Source organism: Equus caballus, chromosome 16 (genome assembly GCF_041296265.1).
Source record: "Equus caballus isolate H_3958 breed thoroughbred chromosome 16, TB-T2T, whole genome shotgun sequence".
Taxonomy (NCBI): Eukaryota; Metazoa; Chordata; class Mammalia; order Perissodactyla; family Equidae; genus Equus; species Equus caballus.
This window is the reverse complement of record NC_091699.1, coordinates 82,796,235-82,813,501: the sequence shown is the minus strand read 5'-3', so window position 1 is coordinate 82,813,501 and position 17,267 is coordinate 82,796,235. Positions and strand designations below refer to the sequence as shown.

Below are 17,267 nucleotides of genomic sequence, written 5' to 3'. Positions count from 1 at the left end.
ATGGAGGAATTGAGGTAGATGTAACATATGGAAAAGAAATAGTTAAATGGCAGAAACACCGCCTTTATCAGTAATCACACTAAATGTAAATGGATGAAATTATTTTATTAATATAGACTGGTAGATTTGATTTAAAAAGAAAGAATCTATCGATATGCTATCTACGAGGAGCCTCACTTTATTTTTTTTTTTTTTTTTCTGACATGCCAAGGTTTATTTGATGACTAGCAAAGCTTCTGAACTTGTCCTTCAGGCTTGTTATTCTGAAGGGTGTTTGACCTTCAGTCATGTAAACATTGCAAGTCATTATTACCAGACTTCTGGGTCTTGGCTCCACAGTGAGCACTGAAAGGGAAAAAATGAATGTAATAGAAACAGGAACTTTGGGCTTTTTTTCTGCTCGTTTCTTCTTAAAGCTATACGTGTTTTCTGGCTTCCTATACATCTGCAGGGCCTTCAGTGAATTATGGTACATCCACATAATGCAGTATTCGGCAGCCGTGAAAAAGAATGAGAGCGCTTTTGATGTAGTGATGTGAAATGATCTCCAGGATATATCATTGAGTGAAAGAAGCAAGAGTGGCTAGTATGCTCCCACTTGCATTTAAAAAAGAGGACAGTGAACGTGTGTGAGTACATTTGTGCAGGCATCAAACATTTCTAGACGGGTACACAAGAAAGCGACGATGTTAACTGCATTGAGAGAAGAAACAACTAAGGAGCCTCACTTTAAATATGAGGACACAAAAAAGTTGAAAGTAAAAGGGTGGAAAAAGATATTCTATACAAAGGTAACCAAAATAGAGCTGGGAGGCTATATTATTGTCCGAAAAAATAGACTTCAAAAAGTTACAAGAGACATAGACATACTGATAAAAAGTTCAACACGCCAACATATAACAATTATAAAAATATATGCACCTAACAACAAAGCCCCAAAAATATATGAAGCAAAAATTGACAGAATTGAAGGGAGAAACAGACAGGTGCATAATAATAGCTAGAGATTTCAACACCCTACTTCCAGTAATAGACAGAACAAACAGAAAGAGGATCAGTAAGGAAACAATGGACTTGAACACAACAAACCAGTATGCATAACAGACATATACAGAACACTCCCCCCAACAAGAGAATACACATTCTTTTCAATTGCACATGGAACATTCTCTAGGAGAGACCACATGTCAGGCCACAAAATAAGTCTCAATAAATTTAAAATTACTGAAATCATACAAAGTAACTTTTCCAATCACAATGGAATGAAACTAGAAAAAAAACCTGGAAAATCAACAAATACATTAAAATTAATCATAATATTCCTAACTAACTAAAAGGTGAAAGAAGAAATTACAAAGGAAACTAGAAAATGCATTGAGATGAATGAAAACGTAACATGCCAAAACTTATGGGATGTAGCGAAAGCACTGCTAAGAGGGAAATTTATAGCTGTAAACACATATATTAAAAGAAAGTATTAAATCAATACCTGACTTTCCAGCTTAAGAAACTGGGGAAAGTAAAAGAAAGCAAGCAGGAAGAAGGAAATAAAACTTGGAGCAGGAATAAATGAAATTGAATATAAAAATAGAGAAAAATCAATAAAACCAAAAGTTGATTCTTCAAAAAGATGAACAAAATTGACAAACTTTTAAATAGTATGACAGGAAAAATTCATATCACTAAAATCAGAAATGAGAGGAGACATCACTACAGAAATAAAGATTATAACAAAATAATATGAACAACTAACTGTATGGCAACAATTAGGTAACTGAGATGAAATGGACTAATTCCTATAAAAATACAAACTACTGAAACTGAGTTGAGACGAAACAGAAAATCTGATAAACCTGTAACAAAAAGACTGAAATCAGTAATCATAAAACTACCTACAAAGAAAAGTCAAGGCCTAGAGGGCTTCACTGGTGGATTTTACTGAACATTTAAAGAAGAATTAATGTGAATCCTTTACAAGTTCCTCCCAAAAACAGAAGAGGTGGCAACACTTCCAACTCATGTCATGAGGCTAGAATTATCATGATACCAAACCAGAAAAAGATGTCACAAGACTTAAAGAAGGCTGAAAAAAAATTCAGAGCACCAAAAAATTAGAGAGAAAAAAAGGACAACACAAGAAAAGATAACTACAGACCAATCTCTTTTATTAATAAAGATTCAGAAGTACTCAAAAAATAGTAGCAAACAGAACCCAGCAGCCTATAAAAAGGATTATACACCATGAACCAGTGAGATTTAGCAGAGGAATACAAGGTTGGTTTAACATCCAAAAAATCAACGAATGTAACACACCATATCAACAGAACAAAGGACAAAAATCAAATGATTATTTCAGATACAGAAAAAGTATTTGACTAAATTAAACATCTATTCATGATAAAAATACTCAAACAAGAAGTAAATGTGAACTTCCTCAACCTGATAAAGGGCATCTACAAAAAAACGCAGTCAGTTAACATCATATTTAATGGTAAAAGAATGAATGATTTCTTCCTAAGTTCAAGAACAAGACAAGGATGTCCACTTTTACTACTTCTATTCAACACTGTACTGTATGTTCTAGCCAGAGCAATTAAGCAAAAAAAGAAATAAAGGGCATCCAAATTAGTAAGGAAAAAGCAAAACCATCTCTATTTGCAGAAGACATGATCATGTATATAAAAACTCCTAAGGAATCCACACACAAAAACATTTACAGCTAATAAACAAGTTCAGCAAGCCTACAGGATACAAGATCAAATATATAAAAATCAATTGTATTTCTATACACTTGCAAAGAACAACTCAAAAGCAAATGAACAATTCCATTCACAAAAGCATCAAAAATAATACTTAGACAGAAAGAACAAAAGAAGTGCAAGACATGTATGCCGACAATTACAAAATATTACTGAGAGAAATTAAAGACGACCTAAAGAAATGGAGAAACATTCCATCTACATGGAGTGGAAGACTCAAGGTGTTAAGAAGTAAATTCTAGGGGCCGGCCCTGTGGCCAAGTGGTTGAGTTCGCGCGCTCTGCTGCAGGTGGCCCAGTGTTTTGTCAGTTCGAATCCTGGGTGCGGATATGGCACTGCTCATCGGGCCATGCTGAGGTGGCGTCCCGCGTGCCACAACAGGAAGGACCCACAACTAAGAATATACAACTATGTACCAGGGGACTTTGGGGAGAAAAAGGAAAAAATAAAATCTTTTTAAAAAAAAAAAAAAAAGTAAATTCTAGCCAAATTGTCTGTAGGCTCAATACAGTTCCTATCAAATCTCAGCAGCCATTTTTGTAGAGTTGACAGCAGATGAAAAAATTTATATGGAAATGCAAGGGACCAGAATAGCTGAAACAATTTTTAAAAAGAACAAAGTTGGAGGACTTTATCCAACTTCAAAACTACCAGAAAACTATAGTAATCAAGACAGTGTGGTTCTGATGTAAGGTTAAGGACAAAGATCAACGGAAAGGATTCAGTCCAGAAATAAACCCTTACGTTTATGGTCACTTTTCCACCAAAGTGCCAAGACAATTCAATGGGGAAAGAATAGCGATGTCAACACATTGTGATGAGACAAGGATGAATTTAGACCCTGACCTCACACCATACGCAAAAATTAACTCAAAATGGATCACAGATTTAAGAGAGCCAAACCTATAAAACTACATGAAGAAAACATTGGTCAAAATCTTCATGACTTTGTATTGGGCAGAGTCTTCAATATGACAATAAAAGCATGATCCATGAAAGAAAAAGTGATAAATTGGACTTCAAAATTTAAAACTTTGCACTTCAAATGCCACCATTAAGAAATAAAAAGGCAGGGCTGGCCCAGTGCCTGAGTGGTTGTTTGCACGCTCTGCTTCAGTGGCCCAGGGTTTCGCTGGTTCGGATCCTGGGTGCAGATGTGGCACGGCTCGTCAGGCCATGCTGAGGCAGCATCCCACACAGCACAACCAGAAGGACCTACAACTAAAATATACAACTATGTACTGGGGGGATTCTATGTACTGGAAGAAAAAGCAGGAAAAAAAAAGAAAGAAAGAAAAAGGCAAGTCACAGACTGGGAGAAAATATTAGCAAATCATGTCTGATAAAGGACTTGTACCCAGAATATGTGAAGAACTATTCTTACAACTTAAAAGTCTAATTACAAAATGAAAAAATGATCTGAATATACATTTCAGCAAAGAAGATATACAAATGACTAACGTGCGTGAAAAGATGCTCAACATGATTAGTAAGCAGGAAAAGGCAAATTAAAACCACAGTGAGATACCAGTATATACCACCAAAATAGCTTTAACGGAAAAAACTGACAATACTAAGTGTTGACAAGGATGTGAAGAACCTGAAACCCTCAATACGTTACTTGTGGTAATGTAAAATGGTACAGTCATTCTAGAAAAAATTCGGCAGTTTCTTAAAGTTATAAACTTGTCAGATTCAACAATTCCACCATTGGGTATCTACCCAAGGGTTGTGAAAACATGTCCACACAGAGTTATACACAAATGTTCATAGCAGTGTTATGATGGCCAAAAAGTAGAAACAACCCAAATGTCCATCAACTGGTGGATTGATAAACAAAATGTGATATATCCATATAATATATTATTCAGCAATAAAAAGGAATGAAGCACTGATACAAAATACAATATGAACAAACCTCAAAAAACATTACGCTAAGTGAAAAGAGTCAGATGAAAACACTGCAGACAAAAGGCTGATCAGCCGTTGCCTAGGGCTGGGTAGAGACTGACTGCATACAGGCAGGAGAGAGCTTTTTGGAGGGAAAGGTCCCAAAACCGCACTGTGGTGATTGCACAATTCTATAAATTTATTAAAAATCATTGAATTGTATGTTTACAATGGATGGATTTTATGGTTTATAAATTACACTTCAATAAAAAACTTCTTTAAAATGTCAGTCATGGAGGACCAAGAAAAATTGAAGAAATGCTCCAGATTAAAGGAGATTAAAGAGATATGACAACCAAAAGCAGTATTTACTCCTGGTTTAAATACCAGCCAGGAAAAAAAAAAAAATAGCTGTAGAGGGGCTACATAGGGATCATTTGATAAAATCTGAATAAGGACCATGGATAAGAATAATATTGACGAATCAGTGTTAAATTTCCTGATTTTTATTACTGTGTACTCTGGTTATAAGAGAACGTCCTCGTTCTTAGGAAACACAATGAAGGATTTAAGAGGGAAAGAAGGCACAATCTCCAATTTACTCTCAAATGTTTCAGAAAAATATAACATGCAAATATGTATATACGGAGAGAGAATGATAGAGCAAATGGGCAAAATGAAAATAACTGGTGAATGAGGGTAAAGGACATATGGGAGGCTCATTGTACTATTTTTGCAGTTTTTCTATGAAGCTTGAAATTACATCAAAATAAAGTTACAAAGAGGGGCCGAACCAGTGGCGCAGCGGTTAAGTGTGCATGTTCCGCTTCTCAGTGGCCCAGGGTTCGCTGGTTGGGATCCCAGGTGTGGCACTGATTGGCAAGCCATGCTGTGGTAGGCGTCCCACATACAAAGTAGAGGAAGATGGGCATGGATGTTAGCTCAGGGCCAGTCTTCCTCAGCAAAAAGGAGGATTGGCAGCAGTTAGCTCAGGGCTAATCTTCCTCAAAAAAAAAAAAAGTTACAAAGAAACAAAAAATAATACAGGCAGGAAGAAGTGGGTGGAGGTATAGATATGACAAGCAGTATTAGTAAGCAATTAATTAACCAAAGCAGACCTTAAAATCACTAAAGCCTATGCCATGAAAATAAAACAAAATCCCACTCCCCCATAAAGATGTGTTAGACTACATGATATTCTAAAATCCCAACAAGCTCTAAAATGTGATGGTTTACTGCCACTTCTCTTAGGGCCACCCTATCTTTTGTTTCTAACACAGGGATAACTTCCAGGCTAGGGGCCAAAGGAGACTTTCCAGGCCTAAGCCAAGCCACCCAAAGAACTAATTCTACCCAGTGGGTTATTCCTGGAGCTTAAGTTTAAAGATTCAAAAGTAGGTATAAGGCGGGGCCAGCCCAGTGGCTAAGTGGTTAAGTTTGTGCACTCTGCTTCAGTGGCCCAGGGTTCACAGGTTTGGATCCCAGGCATGGACCTGCTCATCAAGCCATGCTGTGGTGGCGTCCCACATATAAAATAGAGGAAGATGGGCACAGACGTTAGCTCAGGGACAATCTTCCTCACCAAAAAAAAAAAAAAGGGTAGGTTTAAAGGGGCCAGCCCTATGGCCTAGAGGTTAAGTTCAGCACACTCTGCTTCAGCAGCCCAGGATCAGTTCCCCGGCACAGACCAACATCACTCATCAGTGGCCATGCTGCGGCAGCAACCCACATACAAAACAGAGGAAGCTCAGGGCAATTCTTCCTCAAGCAAAAAGAGGAGGATTGGCAACAGATGCTAGCTCAGGGTGCATCTTCCGCAGCAAAAAAAAAAGTAGGTTTAAGATCTACAAAGTGGCTTCTCAACTAACATAAGTACTTCCACAACTAGCAGAGTATCTTATACAAAGTAAATACACATTTTTCTGACTGATCATAAAGGGCAGTGGCCAGGGATAAAAACCCTGCAGGCCAGGGGATGACAAGAACAGCTGGCCTGATTAGAAACAATGTCTGCCTGTCTCTTTCCTCCCTTCTCCCTCTCTTTCCTCCCCTCCCTGGAAATGCTGATCTGTCTCTTTTCTTGGGTTTCCATCCGGCAGTCTCTCTCTCGCCCCAATCTCCCTTACTGTATCTCTCACAATATACTTTCTACTTCAAATAATACACTTATTTTTGTGTTTCTCCTCATTTCTCTTTCTTGAATTTTAGTCTGTAAGTAAGCAAAAAGATATCTGAAAGGATGTTCACCAAGTGTTTATGAATGGTGGCATTTGGGGTGATTTTTTCTTTGCTTGAACTATGTATAATGATCTTGTAGTGTTTCAACCAAAAAATAAAAAGCATTGCATTTTTCAATTCCCAATTCTAGCAAATCAGTTCATTTTAAGCTTTTATATTCCCTCTCCCTTGCTTTTGAAACAAGAAGATAAATATTTAAGTGACTTTCCCTTATGAATGATATTTTTGTTTTCCCCTGAGTGGCCCTCTAGGAGAAAAAAAGAAAACCCTCCCATCTACTCTCTCTTGCTTTTCATCCACCCTTCATACCACCCCCAGTGACACAGGAAGGAGCCACAGAACAGACACAAAGGGGCAGAGAACAACGAGAAGAGATGGGAAGCTTTGACCAGCACGCTGTTCTTTTACTCTCTGTTCTCTACTGACAGGTTTCTCACCAGAAAGATGTCTGCATAGCCAGCCAACGACTCTACTCCCTCTTGGATCCGTGCTCCCCCAGAGTCATTCAGTCCAATCACTGGAGCCCCCACCGTCAGGGCCTGGTCCATGATCTGAGACAGCAGAGAAATCTTTGTGAGACAACTGATCCCATCATCAAAAACAGCATTTACAAAGCACCACAGTGTTTTCTAGAAAATGTTCTGAATGCACTTTTCAGAACAGGAGGAACACTGGCTTCAATCCTGTGATGGCTGGGTACCTTCACGGAGGACAGAGAACCAGATACTTAAAGGGCTGATTAAACTCCCCCGCCCCGCCGGGGCCGGCCTGGTGGCGCAGCAGTTAAGTGCGCATGTTCCACTTCTCAGCGGCCCATGGTTTGCTGGTTTGGAGCCTGGGTGCGGACATGGCACCACTTGGCATGCTATGCTGTGGTAGGCGTCCCATGTATAAAGTAGAGGAAGAAGGGCATGGATGTTAGCTCAGGGCCAGTCTTCCTCAGCACAAAGAGGAGGATTGGCAGTAGTTAGCTCAGGGCTAATCTTCCTCAAAAAAAAAAAATTAAAGCCCCCCCCAAACATCCAAAAGCCAAAGCACCTCCCATTAGCAGGGTATGAGACTGCTCGGAGTAACCCTTTCTAGAGCCACAGGCCCAAGCTATAATATTTTTTAGCAGTCAGTTTTGTTCCCAGTTACTCTTTTGAAAGAACTGATAGTAAACAGAACGGCAAAGTAGTACTTTTGTGAAAGTAAATGTGGACCCATCTGTTAATGTGAGGCCAGGCCCAGGCCTGCTTTCACTTCTAATGAGAGAGATTTTCCTTATGGGTCAGCAGTTCACAGCCTAATGAGCAACATTACTAATAGCCCTTGACAGTTTACAAAGCACTTTCACTTCCATTATCTCTTTTATCCATCATAAGAGGCAGTAAAAAGAGAAAAATTAGGAAGGTTTCAAAGTTAAGTGAATGGCCCAAGGTCTCAGGGGTAATATATAACAGGACGACATCTGGAATCCAGGTGTTCCATTATCGAGGGAAGCTCTGCCCAGCCACTACCAATCAGCTCACCTTTAATTCCAAAATTCTTCAGATATGATCTACACTTTTATTCATCTGCAGACCATCCACCTCTGGCAGGGCTTTTTAAATACCACCATGTAATCCTTGCACTGCTCTTTACCTTTTTAGCACCTAGACTCTCCGCTGAGACCACGGGTTCTCTACCTGGGGTCCTCAGAACCCCAGGGGTCTGTGAATAGATTTCAGGGAGCTGATGAACTTGGATGGGAAAAAATTTACATCTTTACCTTTATTAACTCTAGCTGATCTATAGCATTTCCTTCAATAATGAATACAGGCAAAAAAAAAAACACAATAGTATTAGATATACCTCTGACTTTGTCATTAATAGAAGCCACAGATATTTTTATGTCACATTAAAGTTGTTGCAGATATCTTGAAATATCACATTCACTCATGCCTACTTTGAAATTACAGCAATTTAGATCCACTGCTCAATCCTGTTAATTAACGCACTAATAAGGAAGCACATTACAAATGTGATTCTTTTTTAATATTTTTAATCCTTTGTAATCCTACATATTTTATTTTATGCATGTAAAAAAATGACAGTCCAGGCTTCACCAGTCTGCCAAAGGGATCCATGGTACAAAAATGCTAAGAAACTCCTACCCTGGACTGAGATGGCGTCAGATCAGCAGTAAATCTTGCACACCTCTGCCCCATCCCACATACCCAGCTCAGTGTCTCGCACTCAATGACACTCAACATGCACTATGTGCCTGATGAAAGTACCGGATTTGTTTTCAATATTAAATACTTACTTTGCAGATCTTTTGGGCATGTGCTCCTGACAGACTGCCTCCAAAAACTGTAAAATCCTAAAAAGGAAATAATTAAATCAACATAAAATATGGTGACTAGCCAGAGATAAAGAGCCAGTCGGAGGAGGAAATGGAAATTTCAGATAAAAGATCCTAAAAGATTGTCAGAAGTTTAAAAATTAAGAATAAAGTCTGACTTATAAATTATTCCATAGAATAGTGAATAAAATATCTTAGAGGGAGTTCATGTATTGTCAAGAGCAAAAGACCTAGCCTTTGCTCTACAAAAATGATTTGTGATTCCGAGGAAAGGAAAACTGTTCATGCAGAATTAATCCGAAAAATCAGATTCAATGGATGTCAAACAGTCAGGCATTTCAACTACTAGGAAACATTTGCTGTTTTGACAAGGGAGGTGAAAAAAGTGAATGGGAGCCCTCATGCTTCCTCTTGCCTATGGATTACCTTCTGATGTAAAGGGCTTCTTGCAGGAATGACTTCCTTCCTAAAATCCCCTCAAAAAGACAGTGGGGAATTCAAAAGAGACTCAGCCCATGAGGACAAAAAAGGAAGAGGAAACACAGCAGAAGAGAGACTGAACAAATCTGAGGGAAACTGAAAGCCCAAGAAGAATATCTGACTTGGAGGGAACAAATGGAAGCCCACACACCTGCAGGAGTAACCACAAGGAGGGGCAAACCAAGAACCATGGCAAGTCGGGGATGAGGAGGGGTGGAAAACAGATTGATACAAAGTTTGTGTTAGGAGCAGTTAGACCCCACAGGGCCTCTCCTTCACCTTGAGAGGAGATAGGTTTATTCTCTAAAGAAACTTAACCAGAAGGCTTCTGGACTCACAATCACCAGCCAAAAAGAAGGCAAAGGTGAGGCTGAAAAGAGGTGAGAATAGGGGCCTATACACTGAATGTTGAGGAGTGCTGGCCCCTCCCTTCCCCCTACCCGCTCCACCCCAGAACACGATACAGCCAATTATCAGGCAAGAGACTGAGGCTGCTTCTCTGGAAAAACTGAAGCGCCCCAGAAAAAACACCTATAGATATTAACATTTTGGGGAACATTACAAAAAGCTGGCTCATCACTCCCTACTCAGTATCCTTCGGGACCTATTTCAAACGCCCCACTTTCCCTAAAGCTTTCCTCAAGAGTGGATGTGATCTTCCTTTGTTCAGAGCCCAGAGCACTTGCTCGGAACCTCTCTCACCCTATCTGTACTTTAGTCACTCCTGTCCTGCCCCATTCTATCTACAAAATGATTAGCTTCTTCAGGGCAAGAACTCTGTCTCCGTTGTCATCTCCACCTCCCTCTCATCCCCACCCTACCCCGTGGGCATAAGAAGTGCTCAAAAGAATCAATTCAATGAATTTTTGTATCTGCTTAATAGTTAGAATACTGTGTCCACAAATCACAATGACTTTCTTTGTTCTGGCTATCTTATTAATGGTTCCTTCTGTACAAGTTTTTGCCTAGCTCTCATAAATTACAAAAAACAGAGATGACTCCTTCTAGTTAAGCATTTGGTAGACCCATTTATAACAGTTTTAAAACATTTCAAAGGTGATTTAATTAGCAAATGAGTATTATCTAAATACAAATTTAAAATTAACAAGCATAATGATTTTAATATCAAACCCAGAAAACATTTCAGGTTCCTAAACAAGCTCTATAACTTTAAGTCTGTAAAAGGAACTAAATATTCAGATTTATATACATATTTCCAAAACCTCTCGGAGGGGGAAAAAAACATTAAACCCAACATGTTCTTCGTGTTAGTTTTCTACTGCTGCTATCACAAATTCAGTGGCTTGAAACAACACAAATTTAACAGCTTACAGTTCTGTACTGCAGAAGTCCTACGTGGATCTCAATGGGCTAAAGGGCTCTGCTCCTTTCTGGAGCCTGTAGGCCTTTTCCCGCTTCTAAAGACCAACTGCATTCCTTCACTCGTGACCCTCTTCCTCCATCCTCTAAGCCAGCAACCTCAGGGCAAGTCCTTCCCACATCACAGCACTCTGACTTTCTCTTCTGCCTCTCTCTTCCACTTTTAAGGACCCTTGTGATTATACTGGGTCCACCTGGATAGCCCAGAATACTCTATTTTTAAGGTCAGCTGATTAGCAACATTAATTCTATCTACAAGCTTAATTACCCTTTGCCATGTGAAGTAACATATTCACAGGTTTCGGGGATGGGGACTTGGACATCTTTGGAGGCCATTATTCTGCCTACTACGTTCTCCTATGGTCTCAGTGTAAAGAAACTGTACCTGTCTTGATGAAACCTGACAAAACCTGTTTGAACACGTTCATGAAAGCCCAAAACTCAGCAGCCTGTGGTTCGGAGAGTCAAGTCCCCTCTCCTACGCTGCATCTACCATGTTCTGTCAGGCCCACACACTGCCCAGAACATGGCTGCCCTCCAGGAACACACCCAACCTGCTAAGAGGAATCTCACTCACTTGGAATAAACTCCTGGGACTTCTTACATGACTACTGCCCTGTGATCCACCCCAATCAGACTAAGGATTCTTTCTCCCCCCGAAAAAACACACAGTATGATACTCTGGACATATGCACTGAAAAACAAAGTAAATCCTTTATCTGCCCCAAACTACAGGCAAGTTTTAATTCCCCCCAAGAATGTTTTCTTCCCACGTATTTTGCTCCTGGCTCTGCCCTCAAGGAATGCTCAGTCCACTGGAGTTATGAAATACCTGACTGAAGACATAAACCAATCTTCCATTGATTCGGCCCCGTCCAGTAACCACACTGTCTCCAGGAAACTACCAGAAAAATAGAAAAATGCAGGTTAAAAAACCAAAATACTTCTTTTGAATGAATTTGGCAATTATGCCCCAATGAAATACCCCCCCTCCCCCCGCCGCAAATCCACCCCAAATTCCTTAAAATTCAGCATGAAGAAAGAACATGAAGGAATCTCCCCTTCCCCCCTTCGGTCTGCAACAGCAAGCACTGGGCTACTGAGTCATCAACAGAAGTGAAGGCCACTGTAGTCTTAGGCCTCATCCTCCTTCCCAAAAGCAGAATAATCAAGAGACCCACTATGGTCACCACTACCAGATGCTCATGGGAAGGAGAAGGACATATGAAGAAACATGGTAACTTCTAAAATCCACATACCCACCCCAAAACTTAGAAAGGCAAAGCCACCATTTTGCTTGGAATCTTGGCAATTACTGTGTGGCCCATAATGGCTCAAATGCAGCCAGGCGGTTTGGTGCCAAGTTTACAAATCTTTGGTCACAAACAGCACATATGGAGACCTGAAGAAAACTGACCAAGAGTGAGTCCAAAGAACTCTGTGTACCCATGGAGAACACCCAATTAAAGGAAGAAGTGTTGGTGACTCTGACCTCAAAAACTCCAAGGCATAAAATTAAAGTGTGTCAAGAGGCAAGTGGTCAGCCTCTTGGGGTCTCTGGTGCCTAGACAGACCAGACCACAACTAAAAGACATTCTCACCCTTCCTTCCAAATTTGTCATTCTATACTGCGAGAACTCTGAGCCCACAACCAGAGCCCTGGGAACTGGGCCAGAGTCACAGTGCACCAGGTGCAGGCAGTGTACTCGCATTCCTTCATGTGCAGAGAGAGTAAGTAGGGGAACCCGGGGGCCCCAGCAGTGCTTCTCCAGGGGCACTCCTGCAATTCCAGGGCCCTAACTTGAACATTTTTCAAGTATCCTGAGTCCCAGAAGGACTTCATTAGTCTAGTGGGTAGGTCAGAGCAGGGCAACAGCAGGAACATGCAACTTGGAGGCTCACACCACCATTGTGAACAGATACCTTATTCTTATCAGCAGCCATTCCAAAATCTGCACATCTGTGTTCCACAAACATGTCGCTCTCGATAAAACTGCCAGGGTCCAGCAAGAGACTGATCCGCTCTCTGGCTGTTAGCTTTCCCTAAAATGCAACCAAAACCACTCAGTGATGTCATCATAGATAATGTGAGTAAGCAAGGAGTGCTCGTGGGAGGGCCTGGAAGACAGGTTTCTTCCCCTCACCCCATGTGAAAGCCTCTATTCCGTCAACCTGCCCAAGAGACGGGTGTTAGCAGTAGACTTCAGCCAGTAAGGAAATCAGGGCAGACAGGTGCTCCAGGAGTCACCAACTGTGCAGGGCAAATAAGGAAGTAGGAGGAGGAAAATGTGGAGAGGAGAAGTGAGGCTAAGGAGAGCCCGACCCTGGAACAAGATAACTAGTTCCACAAACACTTACTGGAGACCTAAGGAAGAATGGAGAAGCAGGAGGTGGAAAACCAAAGCAAGCTTAGTGAAAGGTCTGAGGCTACACGCCCAGATTCACAGGCTTCTTCTAGGAAACCCCACAGAAGATTACCTCATAGGGCCCAGCCCCAAGGAGACTTCCAGGACTACCTGCTCCATGGGCTTCTCCTACTGCCCTACAGGGTCCCAAAGCAGGGTCCCGAACACCTGACAATGATGCTATGATACAGAGACAACCCCACAACACAGAGGGCTGAGTAGACAAGGAACGGGACAGAGAGTGCTAAACAGCTCACTTGAGAGGAGTAAAAAGAATGCTTCTTGGAGGGGTTGAGATTGGAGCCCTCAACCTATCAAGAGCCTCCATTGCTTTGGCTCCCAAGCCCTGAAACCAAGCCAAACACCTGGGCCCACTGTCCTGCCCTCCTCCCCCTGAAAAAAACACCTCAAATTGGCTACACTTTTCCCTTAAGAAAGTAGCCACAGCCAGTGAGGTTATGTTAAAACAAACAGGTAATCCTATACACTGTTGTATAAAGTAGAATAAGTTTTCCAGAAAGCAATTTGGCAACATATATCAGAGTGTTAAAAATATTTATATCTTTTGACCCAGTAATTCCATTTCTGGGAATCTATCCTATGGAAGTAGTCCAAAAATTGTTTAAAAGAGGGTGGAGTGGGGGATTTACATCAAGTTGGCCTCCTGACTAAGTCAGCTTTGGCAAAAGAGAAACAGCTTCTGGAAGTTGCATCTAAACCCAGTAGGATCTGCCCCGGAAGGGGTGGGGTGATGTTCCAGGGAGGAATTGAGCAATGGGCCCCGACAGAAAGAGTGCACGGGAGCACTGATGGGCCTTTCCAAAGAATGATGTCAAGTTTCCCTCACCCCAGACACAGCCACTCCAGGGGAGGGAGGGAAAGCACGGCTGGCAACCACAGACCATCAACCAAAATTATTCCCCAGCGTCCAAAAGGAACTGTCATCTTCAGGCTGTTATCAAGTGGGAATTTACAACATCTAAATCAACACTCACTTTAGATTTAAATAAAGGGCTGGTTCAAATCTCCTCACTCAAGGCCCCAGTCCCCTTCCCCACGCTGTGAGCTGTGCCTCAGTGCCCTCCAGAGTTTCACTTCTGCACCTTCCGGGTTGGTTGTTTCATTCATCCAGCACATTGTCGAGACGCATACACATGTCAGGGACGCACTGAGCAAGCCGAGTGTCCAAGTTCCAGGTCACCGATCTGGACCTCAGTTTCTTCTGCGATTCAACCGCCCACCCAGGCCATCTCCGAAGGCCAGCTATGATTCTCACCTCTCGCCTCCCAACCCGGGCGGTGCTGGCAGTGCCTCAGCTGCTCAGCGCAGCCAAACATCTAGAGCAGCCCGCGCGCTCCCCAAAAAGCCACCTGCTTCCGACGCCCGCCTCTCCTACCCAGGAGGTCGATGCACGCGGAGACCCTAAGGGGTTCTGCTGGCATTCTGGGGGCGAGATTCCACAAGTTCCCTGCGCGCACCACACACCCCACCCAGGTAAATGTGAAAGTCTGCCCTTGTTACTTCCCCTGCCCTTAAGCCTCGATTTTCCTGCTTCCATAATGCAGCAATAACCTACCCCACTCTTTCATGGCGCATGAGAATAGGTAGACTTTTTAAAAATCAAGCGCCTATTAGTGCTTCACTATCTATTCTACAATAAGATTGTGAGGGGAGAATTATTACTATCTGCTTTTTAGAATAAATTGACTCCTAGAGATTTAAGTAACTTGTGCAAAAGTTTAGAGCTATTGAGTGGTGAGCCGGCTGGACCCGGGCCAGGTCTCTAAAATTCCAAAGGGAACGCAGAGAGTGATAAAGCACAAAGGCGCTGAACCTCGTTTTCGTAAACGGCAACAGGTTCTAAGGGGAACAGCCTCGCCCCCGCCCCTCCCGGGGTCGCGCGGATTGGCTGGGAGGCCTCGGGCGCTGCAAGCCGGGCACGCTGTGATAGGTGGCGAACGCTGGGGCGGGATGGCCTGAGCCGGCGCAGGACTCACTCGCTTATGCTGTGCGTCGATGCGGCGCTGGCCTCCTCCCAGCAGCGCGGTGCGGCGCTTGTCCTCGATGCGCTCGTTAACGGAGACGGGCTGGCTGCACAGGCTGCGCACCGCGGCGTGGAGACCGCTCACTACAACGCGCAGCCTTGCTCCAGCCGCCCGCAGGCGCACCGCCGCCGCCATTTTTCCCCTGCCGGCGCGCCCCCACCCGGCGCACCTGAGTACGCATGTGCGTCGAGCGTGGCCACTGCAGGGTCTGCGCCTGCGCAGCGTCGGCAAGGCGTAGGGAGCCTGTGGGCTGGAATGCAGGGCGCTCTTGGGAGAAAGGCCTGAGAGTTCGAGACCCGAGACCTCGCTCGGTTTGGCTCCGAGAAGTATAGGGCTAGTTCCCAGATCTTGTGCCCGCCTGCCTGCACAGAAGATAGGCTTAGTCCTTGCTCTTCTCTAGCTACCTAGACCCCTAGTTTTGTTGTCCCACTTCCTCCAGAAAATGAATAGATAACCAACGTTTTGTGTGTGTGTGAGGAAGATTGGCCCTGAGCTAACGTCTGTTGCCAATCTTCCCCTTTTTGCCTGAGGAAGATTGTCACTGAGCTAACATCTGTGCCAATCTTCTTCTATTTTATGTGGGATGCTGCACCAGGCCAGCCCCTAACCAGCATTGTTTGAACACTGTGCTAGGTGTTGTGTTAGCCTGATTTCACAGATGAGGCAAAGGAAGCAGAGAGGTAGAGTGATTTGGTTAAGAGCCAGGCCTAAAGATGTTGTGGAGCCAGGCTTCAAACAGAGAGACATACTATGTGCCACATACTGAGCACAGGGCTCTTAACTTCTAGTGAGTAATCCTCAAAGTAATACAGCAGCTTCAGCATCGCTTGGGAGTGAATTGGAAATGCAAACTTTCAAATTCTCAGATTCTACCCCACACCTACTGAACCAAATTCTGGGGGTGCAGCCAACAATCTGTTTCAACACATGATCTCTAGGTGATTTTGATGCTTGCTAGAGTCTGAGAACCACTGCTCTAGGAATTTAGAACTGAACTCTTGGAAGCTTCTCCATCTGTTTCCCCCGCTAACAGGCAGATCTTGGAGGCAAAGAGCAAGGTGTATATTTTGCATTCTTAACCACAGAAAACTGTTGATCATTAACCCCTCCAAGCTTCACCTCACAGCCAGGGTCTTCATAAAGTCCAAAGTCTGTCCTAGGACTTTAGTGTTAATACAATTCAATTCAGCAGACATTTTTGAGCACCTAGTATGTGCTAAGAACTAAGTACTTACTACATTTCCTGGAGTAGGAATTGTTCAGCTAGTTAGGCAGAGAAGCTGAGGGTCCAAGGCCTGAAGTCATGTGGCTGGACAAAGCCCACCTGTATCTGTCTGACTCCAGAATGGATGCTCTTGGCCCTGCAATTGGGTCCCTGCTTTAAGGACCTCACCAACCTAGAGAGGTAGACAGACAAAGGACTGGCCTGGTAGCACAGAGGAGAATTTGGGCAAGTCTGGCTCTGTCAAGGAGAGTATCTCTGAGAAGGTAACTGCATGCCAGGGAACAGGAGTAGTAGCATGTTCAGATTCACACACACAATTGCATCTCCAGCTTTTGGGAGAATGGTAGTAAATGACACTAGAAAGCAATAATGGAGTTAGAGTGTGAAGAATTTTGCTATGTTCAGAAATTGGGACTTGGTTTGGGATGGAAGCAGTGGGACTCCTTTCTCCCAAAGCGTTTTGCAGATCCCTCTCCTATGGCACATCTCACAATGTGTTAAGATTGTTTAGCTCTCTTC

General features: G+C 42.8%; 1 protein-coding gene across 1 annotated transcript in view; it reads right to left on the bottom strand.

Moving 5' to 3' along the window:
* Window positions 1-15,744, bottom strand: part of PCCB (propionyl-CoA carboxylase subunit beta) — a 73,809-nt gene extending 58,065 nt beyond the window's left edge. The window contains exons 1-5 of the mRNA XM_001496380.7: window positions 15,476-15,744; window positions 12,997-13,116; window positions 11,906-11,974; window positions 9,175-9,231; window positions 7,325-7,438 (exon numbers count right to left, since the gene is read on the bottom strand). Coding sequence (XP_001496430.2) covers window positions 7,325-7,438; window positions 9,175-9,231; window positions 11,906-11,974; window positions 12,997-13,116; window positions 15,476-15,658 — 543 coding nt within the window. The 5' untranslated portion in view covers window positions 15,659-15,744. The remainder of the gene's footprint in view (window positions 1-7,324; window positions 7,439-9,174; window positions 9,232-11,905; window positions 11,975-12,996; window positions 13,117-15,475) is intronic.
* Window positions 15,745-17,267: the final 1,523 nt, after the last annotated feature.